Raw genomic sequence first — 13,980 nt, forward strand, 5'->3', positions numbered from 1 at the left:
TTTGTCAAAATCGGCCAAAAACGACATCTCTTGAAATTCTCCAAAAATCACATGGCATAATCGAAATTGAACGCTGATTTCGATTTAGTCATTGGTGTTCTCTTTAAACTAGCCGTTTTCAAAATTAACGAAAACAGTGCTGTTAGCGCACCAACTTAATTAATGGTTTTTAACGTTTAAATAAAAAACTATAAGACCAATAGAAAAATAAACCTGATATCCGTGATTTTCATTCAATTCTGAATCGAAATCATGTATTTTAAGCAAAATTTGAAATTTGGCCAAAAATGAAAAAGTGGGAAGGGTATAGCCTTCCCACTTTTGTCAAAATCGGCCAAAAACGACATCTCTTGAAATTCTCCAAAAATCACATGGCATAATCGAAATTGAACGCTGATTTCGATTTAGTCATTGGTGTTCTCTTTAAACTAGCCGTTTTCAAAATTAACGAAAACAGTGCTGTTAGCGCACCAACTTAATTAATGGTTTTTAACGTTTAAATAAAAAACTATAAGACCAATAGAAAAATAAACCTGATATCCGTGATTTTCATTCAATTCTGAATCGAAATCATGTATTTTAAGCAAAATTTGAAATTTGGCCAAAAATGAAAAAGTGGGAAGGGTATAGCCTTCCCACTTTTGTCAAAATCGGCCAAAAACGACATCTCTTGAAATTCTCCAAAAATCACATGGCATAATCGAAATTGAACGCTGATTTCGATTTAGTCATTGGTGTTCTCTTTAAACTAGCCGTTTTCAAAATTAACGAAAACAGTGCTGTTAGCGCACCAACTTAATTAATGGTTTTTAACGTCTAAATAAAAAACTATAAGACCAATAGAAAAATAAACCTGATATCCGTGATTTTCATTCAATTCTGAATCGAAATCATGTATTTTAAGCAAAATTTGAAATTTGGCCAAAAATGAAAAAGTGGGAAGGGTATAGCCTTCCCACTTTTGTCAAAATCGGCCAAAAACGACATCTCTTGAAATTCTCCAAAAATCACATGGCATAATCGAAATTGAACGCTGATTTAGATTTAGTCATTGGTGTTCTCTTTAAACTAGCCGTTTTCAAAATTAACGAAAACAGTGCTGTTAGCGCACCAACTTAATTAATGGTTTTTAACGTTTAAATAAAAAACTATAAGACCAATAGAAAAATAAACCTGATATCCGTGATTTTCATTCAATTCTGAATCGAAATCATGTATTTTAAGCAAAATTTGAAATTTGGCCAAAAATGAAAAAGTGGGAAGGGTATAGCCTTCCCACTTTTGTCAAAATCGGCCAAAAACGACATCTCTTGAAATTCTCCAAAAATCACATGGCATAATCGAAATTGAACGCTGATTTCGATTTAGTCATTGGTGTTCTCTTTAAACTAGCCGTTTTCAAAATTAACGAAAACAGTGCTGTTAGCGCACCAACTTAATTAATGGTTTTTAACGTTTAAATAAAAAACTATAAGACCAATAGAAAAATAAACCTGATATCCGTGATTTTCATTCAATTCTGAATCGAAATCATGTATTTTAAGCAAAATTTGAAATTTGGCCAAAAATGAAAAAGTGGGAAGGGTTAGCCTGTCAAAATCGGCCAAAAACGACATCTCTTGAAATTCTCCAAAACATCACATGGCATAATCGAAATTGAACGCTGATTTCGATTTAGTCATTGGTTTTCTCTTTAAACTAGCCGTTTTCAAAATTAACGAAAACAGTGCTGTTAGCGCACCAACTTAATTAATGGTTTTTAACGTTTAAATAAAAAACTATAAGACCAATAGAAAAATAAACCTGATATCCGTGATTTTCATTCAATTCTGAATCGAAATCATGTATTTTAAGCAAAATTTGAAATTTGGCCAAAAATGAAAAAGTGGGAAGGGTATAGCCTTCCCACTTTTGTCAAAATCGGCCAAAAACGACATCTCTTGAAATTCTCCAAAAATCACATGGCATAATCGAAATTGAACGCTGATTTCGATTTAGTCATTGGTGTTCTCTTTAAACTAGCCGTTTTCAAAATTAACGAAAACAGTGCTGTTAGCGCACCAACTTAATTAATGGTTTTTAACGTTTAAATAAAAAACTATAAGACCAATAGAAAAATAAACCTGATATCCGTGATTTTCATTCAATTCTGAATCGAAATCATGTATTTTAAGCAAAACTTGAAATTTGGCCAAAAATGAAAAAGTGGGAAGGGTATAGCCTTCCCACTTTTGTCAAAATCGGCCAAAAACGACATCTCTTGAAATTCTCCAAAAATCACATGGCATAATCGAAATTGAACGCTGATTTCGATTTAGTCATTGGTGTTCTCTTTAAACTAGCCGTTTTCAAAATTAACGAAAACAGTGCTGTTAGCGCACCAACTTAATTAATGGTTTTTAACGTTTAAATAAAAAACTATAAGACCAATAGAAAAATAAACCTGATATCCGTGATTTTCATTCAATTCTGAATCGAAATCATGTATTTTAAGCAAAATTTGAAATTTGGCCAAAAATGAAAAAGTGGGAAGGGTATAGCCTTCCCACTTTTGTCAAAATCGGCCAAAAACGACATCTCTTGAAATTCTCCAAAAATCACATGGCATAATCGAAATTGAACGCTGATTTCGATTTAGTCATTGGTGTTCTCTTTAAACTAGCCGTTTTCAAAATTAACGAAAACAGTGCTGTTAGCGCACCAACTTAATTAATGGTTTTTAACGTTTAAATAAAAAACTATAAGACCAATAGAAAAATAAACCTGATATCCGTGATTTTCATTCAATTCTGAATCGAAATCATGTATTTTAAGCAAAATTTGAAATTTGGCCAAAAATGAAAAAGTGGGAAGGGTAGGGGAGAGTTGTACTAGTTGACGCGATTTTTTGTTTTTTGGCCACCATACCTTTAAAAATAAACTTTCGAAACTCCCGATTATCTTAAAAGAAAGAGAGGAGAATGAGCTATATGCCTCGAATTTTTAATTTACAGAAACTCACCTTTATTAGGCCAAAAAGTGAATTTGAAAACATCAAAATTAAAAGACGAGATGCCCCGTTGAAGGGGCACTTCGCTCCATGTATGGGGGCATAAAAGCCCATGTTATTCTTATGGACTAACAGTCCAAGGGACGGTACATCAGTAAAACTTATAAATAAATAAAGAAAGTTAAGATTCAAAAGTATATTCTTTGTGGAAATGTTAACGATACATCAGTAAATTGAAAATCACAAATTAAATTGGCCATTCATCAACAAAACTAAGAACAATCGAAACATAAAAACCGCTTACTCTTGGTCACACAGTTTTCGTGGGCCCACAACAAACATTTCACACATTGCACCCATTTTTCACCGGGCCTGCTTTCAGAGAAACTCTCTTGACACATAATACAGAAACAAGAATCAGTTAATCCATTTTGAGCACTGGAAGAGGGTCTGGGTAAATTTTGAGCACTGGAAGAGGGTCTGGGTAAATTAAATGGGACTAGCCCGGCCACTGGGTCCATTTAAAAGATACTACAATTCGTATTGCAGTTCATGGATGAAGGACCATCCAGGAAAACCTATGAGCATACACAACATCGCAGAGCTGGTTGGATTAGCCTTCCCGCTTGCAACAACACCAGCAAACATCACGTCTGGGTTTAGAGTGGCCGGGCTAGTCTTGATGTCTTCGCATGAAACCAGATAGCCAGTCTCTTCCAGCTTCCTTCTTGACCGACCAAGAAAGAGGGACAATACATTTTTCTTGGGTAGCGTACTGATAAGCCAATCTTCTCATGTCTGTGGTAGTGATTCCATGATAAATGTCACTGGCCCTTTTGACGTAACTGCTAAGATTGCTTTCTTGTTCGCTGCTGAAAACCTAGAGCGAACAAGAAAGAGTTAACATTGCAACACATACACAGAAAAATTATAAGTAGATTTACCTTACGAGGTTTTTGGTAACCCCCAATGCTTGTAGTTGCTTCAGCTTCATCTTGAATTCCAGCAGCCAAGAAATTTTTGACATATCTCAGTATAGATCTTTTTGGGATGGAGGTTGCTTTGGAAACATCACATACTTTTTGTTTCTCAGCAACAACTTTCTTAACAGCTTTCAAAATGTAACCATCTGGATACATACAACGTTCAGTTTTTCTAATGTAATGCCTAACTATCTTTAACAAAAATTGACAGACTTTTTAAGACTCACCATTTTGACATTAGACGACAGAGATTTTATACCCGCAAACTGCCCCAACGTTGCCAGGCCATTTTGCCTCAAGAATAGGTGTCGTTAATCAAATTGATTTTTCAGTAACTCCTCTAAGGAGAAATAATAAACTCAAATATCAGATTGAAAGAGGAAAGAATTTCCTTCAAGAATATTATTTGTTGAAAGTTTTATTCCATTTCTGAAACCCGTAAATTGAAAAAATCTGTCAAAGCTGATGACACGATTTTAAGGCGCCAAAATTATTGTTTCATTTATTACTGAACCCTTAGGACTTTTTTAATGATTTTTTTTTTAAACGATAAAGATTTTCGGGTTGCGTAAGCGTGAATTTTTCCTATACTTAGGTTTCATTAAAACATATCTCAATATCGATAGTGCCAACATATACACTACCCTAACTGCCCCGTTCTCCCCTATAGCCTTCCCACTTTTGTCAAAATCGGCCAAAAACGACATCTCTTGAAATTCTCCAAAAATCACATGGCATAATCGAAATTGAACGCTGATTTCGATTTAGTCATTGGTGTTCTCTTTAAACTAGCCGTTTTCAAAATTAACGAAAACAGTGCTGTTAGCGCACCAACTTAATTAATGGTTTTTAACGTTTAAATAAAAAACTATAAGACCAATAGAAAAATAAACCTGATATCCGTGATTTTCATTCAATTCTGAATCGAAATCATGTATTTTAAGCAAAATTTGAAATTTGGCCAAAAATGAAAAAGTGGGAAGGGTATAGCCTTCCCACTTTTGTCAAAATCGGCCAAAAACGACATCTCTTGAAATTCTCCAAAAATCACATGGCATAATCGAAATTGAACGCTGATTTCGATTTAGTCATTGGTGTTCTCTTTAAACTAGCCGTTTTCAAAATTAACGAAAACAGTGCTGTTAGCGCACCAACTTAATTAATGGTTTTTAACGTTTAAATAAAAAACTATAAGACCAATAGAAAAATAAACCTGATATCCGTGATTTTCATTCAATTCTGAATCGAAATCATGTATTTTAAGCAAAATTTGAAATTTGGCCAAAAATGAAAAAGTGGGAAGGGTTATAGCCTTCCCACTTTTGTCAAAATCGGCCAAAAACGACATCTCTTGAAATTCTCCAAAAATCACATGGCATAATCGAAATTGAACGCTGATTTCGATTTAGTCATTGGTTTTCTCTTTAAACTAGCCGTTTTCAAAATTAACGAAAACAATGCTGTTAGCGCACCAACTTAATTAATGGTTTTTAACGTTTAAATAAAAAACTATAAGACCAATAGAAAAATAAACCTGATATCCGTGATTTTCATTCAATTCTGAATCGAAATCATGTATTTTAAGCAAAATTTGAAATTTGGCCAAAAATGAAAAAGTGGGAAGGGTATAGCCTTCCCACTTTCCGTCCCGCCGTCCCGCCTTCCCACAAAAATCACATGGCATAATCGAAATTGAACGCTGATTTCGATTTAGTCATTGGTTTTCTCTTTAAACTAGCCGTTTTCAAAATTAACGAAAACAGTGCTGTTAGCGCACCAACTTAATTAATGGTTTTTAACGTTTAAATAAAAAACTATAAGACCAATAGAAAAATAAACCTGATATCCGTGATTTTCATTCAATTCTGAATCGAAATCATGTATTTTAAGCAAAATTTGAAATTTGGCCAAAAATGAAAAAGAGGGAAAGGGATAGCCGGGATGGGGTTCCTTTTTTTTTAAAAAAAACAAAAAAAAAAATTTTTTTAAATTCCCCAAAAATCACAAAAAAACCTTAATCCAAAATCACATGGCATAATCGAAATTGAACGCTGATTTCGATTTAGTCATTGGTGTTCTCTTTAAACTAGCCGTTTTCAAAATTAACGAAAACAGTGCTGTTAGCGCACCAACTTAATTAATGGTTTTTAACGTTTAAATAAAAAACTATAAGACCAATAGAAAAATAAACCTGATATCCGTGATTTTCATTCAATTCTGAATCGAAATCATGTATTTTAAGCAAAATTTGAAATTTGGCCAAAAATGAAAAAGTGGGAAGGGTATAGCCTTCCCACTTTTGTCAAAATCGGCCAAAAACGACATCTCTTGAAATTCTCCAAAAATCACATGGCATAATCGAAATTGAACGCTGATTTCGATTTAGTCATTGGTTTTCTCTTTAAACTAGCCGTTTTCAAAATTAACGAAAACAGTGCTGTTAGCGCACCAACTTAATTAATGGTTTTTAACGTTTAAATAAAAAACTATAAGACCAATAGAAAAATAAACCTGATATCCGTGATTTTCATTCAATTCTGAATCGAAATCATGTATTTTAAGCAAAATTTGAAATTTGGCCAAAAATGAAAAAGTGGGAAGGGTTAGCCTCGTCAAAATCGGCCAAAAACGACATCTCTTGAAATTCTCCAAAAATCACATGGCATAATCGAAATTGAACGCTGATTTCGATTTAGTCATTGGTTTTCTCTTTAAACTAGCCGTTTTCAAAATTAACGAAAACAGTGCTGTTAGCGCACCAACTTAATTAATGGTTTTTAACGTTTAAATAAAAAACTATAAGACCAATAGAAAAATAAACCTGATATCCGTGATTTTCATTCAATTCTGAATCGAAATCATGTATTTTAAGCAAAATTTGAAATTTGGCCAAAAATGAAAAAGTGGGAAGGGTATAGCCTTCCCACTTTTGTCAAAATCGGCCAAAAACGACATCTCTTGAAATTCTCCAAAAATCACATGGCATAATCGAAATTGAACGCTGATTTCGATTTAGTCATTGGTGTTCTCTTTAAACTAGCCGTTTTCAAAATTAACGAAAACAGTGCTGTTAGCGCACCAACTTAATTAATGGTTTTTAACGTTTAAATAAAAAACTATAAGACCAATAGAAAAATAAACCTGATATCCGTGATTTTCATTCAATTCTGAATCGAAATCATGTATTTTAAGCAAAATTTGAAATTTGGCCAAAAATGAAAAAGTGGGAAGGGTATAGCCTTCCCACTTTTGTCAAAATCGGCCAAAAACGACATCTCTTGAAATTCTCCAAAAATCCCATGGCATAATCGAAATTGAACGCTGATTTCGATTTAGTCATTGGTTTTCTCTTTAAACTAGCCGTTTTCAAAATTAACGAAAACAGTGCTGTTAGCGCACCAACTTAATTAATGGTTTTTAACGTTTAAATAAAAAACTATAAGACCAATAGAAAAATAAACCTGATATCCGTGATTTTCATTCAATTCTGAATCGAAATCATGTATTTTAAACAAAATTTGAAATTTGGCCAAAAATGAAAAAGTGGGAAGGGTATAGCCTTCCCACTTTTGTCAAAATCGGCCAAAAACGACATCTCTTGAAATTCTCCAAAAATCACATGGCATAATCGAAATTGAACGCTGATTTCGATTTAGTCATTGGTGTTCTCTTTAAACTAGCCGTTTTCAAAATTAACGAAAACAGTGCTGTTAGCGCACCAACTTAATTAATGGTTTTTAACGTTTAAATAAAAAACTATAAGACCAATAGAAAAATAAACCTGATATCCGTGATTTTCATTCAATTCTGAATCGAAATCATGTATTTTAAGCAAAATTTGAAATTTGGCCAAAAATGAAAAAGTGGGAAGGGTATAGCCTTCCCACTTTTGTCAAAATCGGCCAAAAACGACATCTCTTGAAATTCTCCAAAAATCACATGGCATAATCGAAATTGAACGCTGATTTCGATTTAGTCATTGGTTTTCTCTTTAAACTAGCCGTTTTCAAAATTAATGAAAACAGTGCTGTTAGCGCACCAACTTAATTAATGGTTTTTAACGTTTAAATAAAAAACTATAAGACCAATAGAAAAATAAACCTGATATCCGTGATTTTCATTCAATTCTGAATCGAAATCATGTATTTTAAGCAAAATTTGAAATTTGGCCAAAAATGAAAAAGTGGGAAGGGTTAGCCTGTCAAAATCGGCCAAAAACGACATCTCTTGAAATTCTCCAAAAATCACATGGCATAATCGAAATTGAACGCTGATTTCGATTTAGTCATTGGTTTTCTCTTTAAACTAGCCGTTTTCAAAATTAACGAAAACAGTGCTGTTAGCGCACCAACTTAATTAATGGTTTTTAACGTTTAAATAAAAAACTATAAGACCAATAGAAAAATAAACCTGATATCCGTGATTTTCATTCAATTCTGAATCGAAATCATGTATTTTAAGCAAAATTTGAAATTTGGCCAAAAATGAAAAAGTGGGAAGGGTATAGCCTTCCCACTTTTGTCAAAATCGGCCAAAAACGACATCTCTTGAAATTCTCCAAAAATCACATGGCATAATCGAAATTGAACGCTGATTTCGATTTAGTCATTGGTGTTCTCTTTAAACTAGCCGTTTTCAAAATTAACGAAAACAGTGCTGTTAGCGCACCAACTTAATTAATGGTTTTTAACGTTTAAATAAAAAACTATAAGACCAATAGAAAAATAAACCTGATATCCGTGATTTTCATTCAATTCTGAATCGAAATCATGTATTTTAAGCAAAATTTGAAATTTGGCCAAAAATGAAAAAGTGGGAAGGGTATAGCCTTCCCACTTTTGTCAAAATCGGCCAAAAACGACATCTCTTGAAATTCTCCAAAAATCACATGGCATAATCGAAATTGAACGCTGATTTCGATTTAGTCATTGGTTTTCTCTTTAAACTAGCCGTTTTCAAAAATAACGAAAACAGTGCTGTTAGCGTACCAACTTAATTTATGGTTTTTATTTTCAAAGAAGACGAACTGTTCGGCAAACCAAAGTCATAGAGGCCTAGCTTCTAGGGGTCTATGACTCTGGGCTTCTCTGGGAAACCTATTTCTGATACAAATCCTGGAATCGTGCAGCTCTGGAACTCATCTTGTCAACTGTTTTAGCAAAATCGGCAGAATTGAACGAAGATTTCGACAATCAGTTCAAATTTGTTGAAGAACAATCAATTAATAAGTGACTTTGGATTCGAGAAATTTCGAGTTGAGAGGCCGATTTGTTGTAAAACCATGTTAAAGTAATATATTTTTTAATTTGTTTATATCCGATAGTTAGCTCATTATCCATGATTCTGAGTCAACATTTTTAAGGATCACTGAATGCAGCATGGTGAGCCTAACCTTTGTCTGCGTACAATATGAAGTAGGAATTTATTTTTCTATCTGCATTTACTAAATCCCTATGGGAAAATACTAATTCCAAAGAGGAAGAAGAATAAAAGATTGAAAGACCAATAAATAAATAATAAAATTGAGCATTGTCTAAGTTTTGCTACTGGTATATAATCTAATTACCTTTTTGATGATCACTCATACGGGCCGTAGAATTGGAATATTTCTACCCAACGTTGTGTCTAAAATTGTTGATTCTTATCTACGCCTCGAGACTATTAGCCCTCGCGGTGGAGAAAAGTTCCTTGATGGATGCTGGTAGTTTGCAGCACTCTTTATTTTTTTTTTTTGTATGTCTTATACGCAGGAGAAATGAGAACACTTTCTCTTCATTGCGTGCTCTGGAAATCAACGTTACTGCCAGATGTGCTTGTCCATTTCGAAGGGAATGATATACTGCTTGATCAGCGGGAGGCGGTCGCAATTTCTTAGACAGAGTGAGAAAAACTTTCGTGCATCCATACAATACGTACATGATTTTATTGTTCAGACTTCCATATAAGATGTGCCGACGTCGTTTTATTTTTTCGCAGTTCGCTTTCTGTCACGGACGAACCTCGGTAACTGAAGCACCTTTTACTCTTACTCGCAATGGAACACTCCATCTTTTGGGTGACTACTTTTCTTTAAAATTCATGTAATTGTTCGCTAAGATTAAATTAAAACTCTTTCTACCATTTTTCATGAATTCCCATGCAGTTGGCCAATACCTTATTCTTTGGCTTTATCGTCTTAGGAATAGCATGTGAATCTTTTGCAAAACACATGGAGAAGCCTGTTACATCATCTTCAATCAGGAGGTATGTACACTACTTTATTTATCTGAAGTTTAAATAAATCTGAAATCGGTAAATGATTTAATTTTATAAATTTAATGCGAATTTTAAAGATCTGGTTTTGATGACCACGATTGGTGGGATGTCAAACACGCAGCTTTCCCCCATTCTTGGTCGCACGAAGACCGCGGTCGGAAATTATGGAACGACAATAGACCAGAACCTCCAAGGTCACCTTTTCACCCAGGTGAACTACCCATAGGACTTCGATCTCCATTTCCAGGCTTCAGTATTTATTCTACCATTTTTTGTATATATTTTTTTCCAATTTTGCGTTAATGTCCATTTTGTTTTAGGGGATTCGATTTACGAAAGAGTGATTAAACCTCATTTACGTAATAACTTTGTCGCACGTCAAAATAATGCGATAAATTTTGCAGAGAAAAATGTTCTCTTTCGACACGAAGTGGAAAAGCTTAAATACCAACCTAAAATGCATCAAATAAAAAAATCTCGGCCAAGTAGAGCAAATTATCAGAAGGAGGTCGACAATGCGAAATTGTTGAACGGCCAAAAACCTCAGACCCGTGGAATTGGCGATTTACCTTCTAGCGATCCTTGGAAATCCATCCTGTACAACGAGTTTGTCTTTAAACTTTAAACCACGTGGATTTGGCTCGGCTTTTTATGTTCCTTATCCAATATGTATTATCTTTTGATCCATGCTAGTGCAAATAAACCAAGCAAATTATTTTTAAAATCACCAATTTTCAATGTTGTGCTCTATTTTTTAACAGTCGGCGTTTAAATTTATTTAAAAAATAAAATCGTAGCTCATCAGGTTTCGAATGAGGGATAACCAATAATGAAATCTAAAGAAGTCCTTGATAAACGTTAACCACATCCGGGAACAGCGAAAGGGTAGTCACAAACTGAAAACAGAAAGTAAATGTCAATTTCAATTTATCAACAGTTTGAAGTATTTAAACCTTAAAAACATTACTTACCTGTTGTTGCCTGATTCCAAATGGTAGTTGGTGGGCACGTCTGTAAATCAAAAACAACATTAATTACAATTCTTTCAAAGAGCGAAGGAAATTATGTTGTGACGAACCATAAGGTAGGCGTAAGTGTTAGAGCATCTCCAAAATTGGTCGTCACACGGGATACCAGTAGAATAGAATCCAAATGCATCAGGGCAAGTGAATGGAGCGATTGTCGGTGTAGGTCCAGTGGGAATAGTCGAGTACTTGGTGGTGGTTGTGTCGGATGACGATGGCGTGGTCGTTGCTGTTAATTTAATTTAGCACATTAAAGTTGACAATAGATAATTTTATGATTTACACGTACAGGTAGTCAAGCACGATGCAACTTCTTTTGGTACACAAACGCCCACTATTGGATCAAAAATGGAAGTTCCTGGGCAAGTCTAAAAGAAAGTTTTAATCAAAAATTAATTTACGTGAGCTTTGTTCTGCAAAATAACAAAATCTATGAACACTTTACCATCACATAAGGAATGCCTTCGACACACGAGTAATAACTATTTCCACATGTTCCAGGAATATGGTAAAATCCACCTTGCGCGGGGCACTGGAATACTGTAAATCGACACGAGCTGAACAGTTGAAACAAAAACGATTAGGACTTGTGTAAATGTTCTACTACCTTGACATGTAGCTTGGCCTGCTGGAACACAAACGTTCACCGCTGGATCAAAGACGGAATCTCCCGGGCAAGACTGTAAAACCATTGTCAATTTCAAAATGAAGATCAATTTTCAGTGTTGTACGACTAATAAACACATTACCATTTCATATGCAACTTGATTAACGCAAGAATAGTAACTCCCTGTGCAAACATTTGGAATAGGATAAAATCCATCCTTCGGAGGACAGGTGAATACCTGAATAAAAATCAAATAATATAGTACATTATGAACGTAGATGGCGTTTAACATTTCTTCACTGATAACAGGGGAGTTTTTTTTTTTACCCATTGAAAAGTGAAAACGAGATAAAGAGACGCCAAACAATGTGCACAAAATTCAACTATTTAATTCAGTATCTTACATTATTTGTAATTTGACAGCATTGGTCATACGTAAAGAATTAGAAGAGTATTATTTATCCAATTAAAGTGTATCAAAGATGTTAAAAGTTTTACCTCTTTTACGAAATGGCGTTGCTGACGATCAAATGGAAAACCAGCTGAAACTAACTGCCCCAAGCACACTGTTAAAAAACAAAAACAATAATAGCGATAGATTAAAGCCACTTCCATAACAGGTGCACCCATTTGTAACTCATAATCAAAACTTGCCTTGGAATAGAACCAGGATGACAAAAGTCATCGATGTAGACGACGGACTTTCCATTTTAAATGTTAACCTTAAAATAAATTACTCTTTACTCAATGCTGCACTGTGGAGAAATGAAACACGTAATTACCTGCGATTGTTCTTTTAAGTATTTGGGGAATTGTCGTGTGACTGTTCACTGAGTGAACTGAACAAACTCGATTTTTGCTTAAGTAACGTGACATTGACTATCATTTCGTCGATAGTGTTGTATTTGTTTATCTAACGTAACCTATTGCCACAGCGTATCACTTTTGTCGTCATGAAGTTGCTCGTTATCTAAGCCTATAATGCATATTTCTATTATCTACGCCGTTCGACAGCTTTACTACAAAATACCATTAAGAAAGACACGTATTTTACATTGCAAAAGAGAAAAAATGTGTTTAAAGGTCACTGCAGAGCCGATTGCTTACACAAAGGTTTTTACCCGTCAAAAAGGAAAAGCAAACCTGAGGCTTATTGGCCGGTGTCATTTCGACAAACACATGAAGAATCAGCACCACACTCTTCTATCGATAAACTAACACACACGCGATGGAAATTCCTTTACTCGAAAAACAATTAAATACTTATCATAGTACGTGAGAGCCTATTAAATGTCTTACTTTCCACACTATGGTGTCCGTGATCACGTGCGTTCATTTCCTTATGAGTCTATCGTTTACTTGGTTTTCTTTCGTCCTAGATACATCCTTCCGTACAGTCTCTCCTGCATATTTGGTTTTAACTTCGGTGCTTGTTGTGAATTGGTAAATTTCTAAGGAAATAAAAGAGGGCAGTAGCTTTCAATGCCGACAGCAAGTCCTTGAATGAACACGAATAACAGCAGGGATGCTTTCTTCTTTCACAAAAATTAATGCCACACAAGTTAAATTTACCTAATAAGCAATGCCTTTAGATAATCGTGTTAAGTAGACGTTAAGGCAGATTCAGTCGATCACTAAGAAATGGCCCAATCACCTTCGTTTTTAAGGAAGCAAAGGGAACTAGAACAAAGGTCTAGACAAGACTAAACAATTTACTGCCTTTGTCCATTGAAAACAATTGTCAAAAGGGAAGGTTAAGGTAAAGAAAACAAATTTCGTTCCCGTCCTTGCCACCATTTTCTTACCGTTCCCAGCATTTCATTACCAGTCCTTTGATTTTGACGTCATCACAGGTAGAGACAAAGAACTTTTTGTTTCATGCACGTGTACGAAAATTCCTCTTTCTTTTTCTATCGTAAAGCGATGCTTTTGTTCAGTTTTTGCCAATCTAGCCCTGCTAACAGAGGATCTTCTGCTATGCTGACACTCGGATAAAAGAGTGGCATAATTGTACAAGAGTATATTACGTGAATATTACCAACAAATGTCCGAGATTGATAAGACATTTTGTTACTGCTGTCGTGGGTCCAATCACGCGTGCAACGTGTTCTTCGTACAAAA

At 34.6% G+C, this 13,980-nt stretch overlaps 3 protein-coding genes across 7 annotated transcripts; 1 reads left to right on the plus strand and 2 right to left on the minus strand.

The window, feature by feature from the left end:
- Nucleotides 1-3,170: 3,170 nt before the first annotated feature.
- Nucleotides 3,171-4,175, minus strand: LOC123471306. Its single transcript, XM_045172525.1, has 2 exons — nt 3,934-4,175; nt 3,171-3,869 (listed from the first exon to the last, which is right to left on the minus strand). Exons 1-2 carry the CDS (start codon nt 4,126-4,128, stop codon nt 3,663-3,665), a joined length of 402 nt encoding a protein of 133 aa, XP_045028460.1. The 5' UTR covers nt 4,129-4,175; the 3' UTR covers nt 3,171-3,662.
- Nucleotides 4,176-9,735: 5,560 nt separating this feature from the next.
- Nucleotides 9,736-10,954, plus strand: LOC116921308. Of its 2 annotated transcripts, none has more exons than XM_045172966.1 (5): nt 9,736-9,852; nt 9,949-10,027; nt 10,115-10,215; nt 10,305-10,480; nt 10,548-10,954. In XM_045172966.1, exons 2-5 carry the CDS (start codon nt 10,007-10,009, stop codon nt 10,850-10,852), a joined length of 603 nt encoding a protein of 200 aa, XP_045028901.1. In that variant the 5' UTR covers nt 9,736-9,852; nt 9,949-10,006; the 3' UTR covers nt 10,853-10,954. The 2 variants fall into 2 exon arrangements, with proteins under 2 accessions (XP_045028901.1, XP_045028902.1); XM_045172967.1 differs by lacking the exon at nt 9,736-9,852 and adding an exon at nt 9,866-9,884.
- On the minus strand, nt 10,954-13,561 carry LOC116921305 (chondroitin proteoglycan 2). Of its 4 annotated transcripts, none has more exons than XM_045172963.1 (12): nt 13,432-13,561; nt 13,159-13,310; nt 12,642-13,097; nt 12,514-12,581; nt 12,358-12,425; nt 12,002-12,097; nt 11,860-11,932; nt 11,698-11,792; nt 11,542-11,620; nt 11,306-11,481; nt 11,199-11,238; nt 10,954-11,123 (listed from the first exon to the last, which is right to left on the minus strand). In XM_045172963.1, exons 4-12 carry the CDS (start codon nt 12,566-12,568, stop codon nt 11,086-11,088), a joined length of 720 nt encoding a protein of 239 aa, XP_045028898.1. In that variant the 5' UTR covers nt 12,569-12,581; nt 12,642-13,097; nt 13,159-13,310; nt 13,432-13,561; the 3' UTR covers nt 10,954-11,085. The 4 variants fall into 4 exon arrangements, with proteins under 4 accessions (XP_045028898.1, XP_045028899.1, XP_045028897.1 ...); XM_045172964.1 differs by having other exon boundaries at nt 12,642-12,835; nt 13,159-13,357; nt 13,432-13,556; XM_045172962.1 differs by having other exon boundaries at nt 13,159-13,357; nt 13,432-13,556.
- Nucleotides 13,562-13,980: the final 419 nt, after the last annotated feature.

This window comes from Daphnia magna, linkage group LG4 (genome assembly GCF_020631705.1).
Source record: "Daphnia magna isolate NIES linkage group LG4, ASM2063170v1.1, whole genome shotgun sequence".
In the NCBI taxonomy this organism is placed as follows: Eukaryota; Metazoa; Arthropoda; class Branchiopoda; order Diplostraca; family Daphniidae; genus Daphnia; species Daphnia magna.

What these genes read in the sequence shown, in the direction of transcription:
- LOC123471306 (XM_045172525.1), bottom strand. Translation starts at nt 4,128, where the DNA reads ATGTATCCAGATGGTTACATTTTGAAAGCTGTTAAGAAAGTTGTTGCT. An exon ending in GTTACCAAAAACCTCGTAAG is followed by an intron (nt 3,870 to 3,933) that starts GTAAATCTACTT and finishes TGTTCGCTCTAG; the next exon opens with GTTTTCAGCAGCGAACAAGA.
- LOC116921308 (XM_045172966.1), top strand. Translation starts at nt 10,007, where the DNA reads ATGGAACACTCCATCTTTTGG. An exon ending in TGGAACACTCCATCTTTTGG is followed by an intron (nt 10,028 to 10,114) that starts GTGACTACTTTT and finishes ATTCCCATGCAG; the next exon opens with TTGGCCAATACCTTATTCTT. An exon ending in ATCTCCATTTCCAGGCTTCA is followed by an intron (nt 10,481 to 10,547) that starts GTATTTATTCTA and finishes ATTTTGTTTTAG; the next exon opens with GGGATTCGATTTACGAAAGA.
- LOC116921305 (XM_045172963.1), bottom strand. Translation starts at nt 12,568, where the DNA reads ATGGAAAGTCCGTCGTCTACATCGATGACTTTTGTCATCCTGGTTCTA. An exon ending in AACGCCATTTCGTAAAAGAG is followed by an intron (nt 12,098 to 12,357) that starts GTAAAACTTTTA and finishes ATTTTTATTCAG; the next exon opens with GTATTCACCTGTCCTCCGAA. An exon ending in ATCAAGTTGCATATGAAATG is followed by an intron (nt 11,933 to 12,001) that starts GTAATGTGTTTA and finishes ATGGTTTTACAG; the next exon opens with TCTTGCCCGGGAGATTCCGT.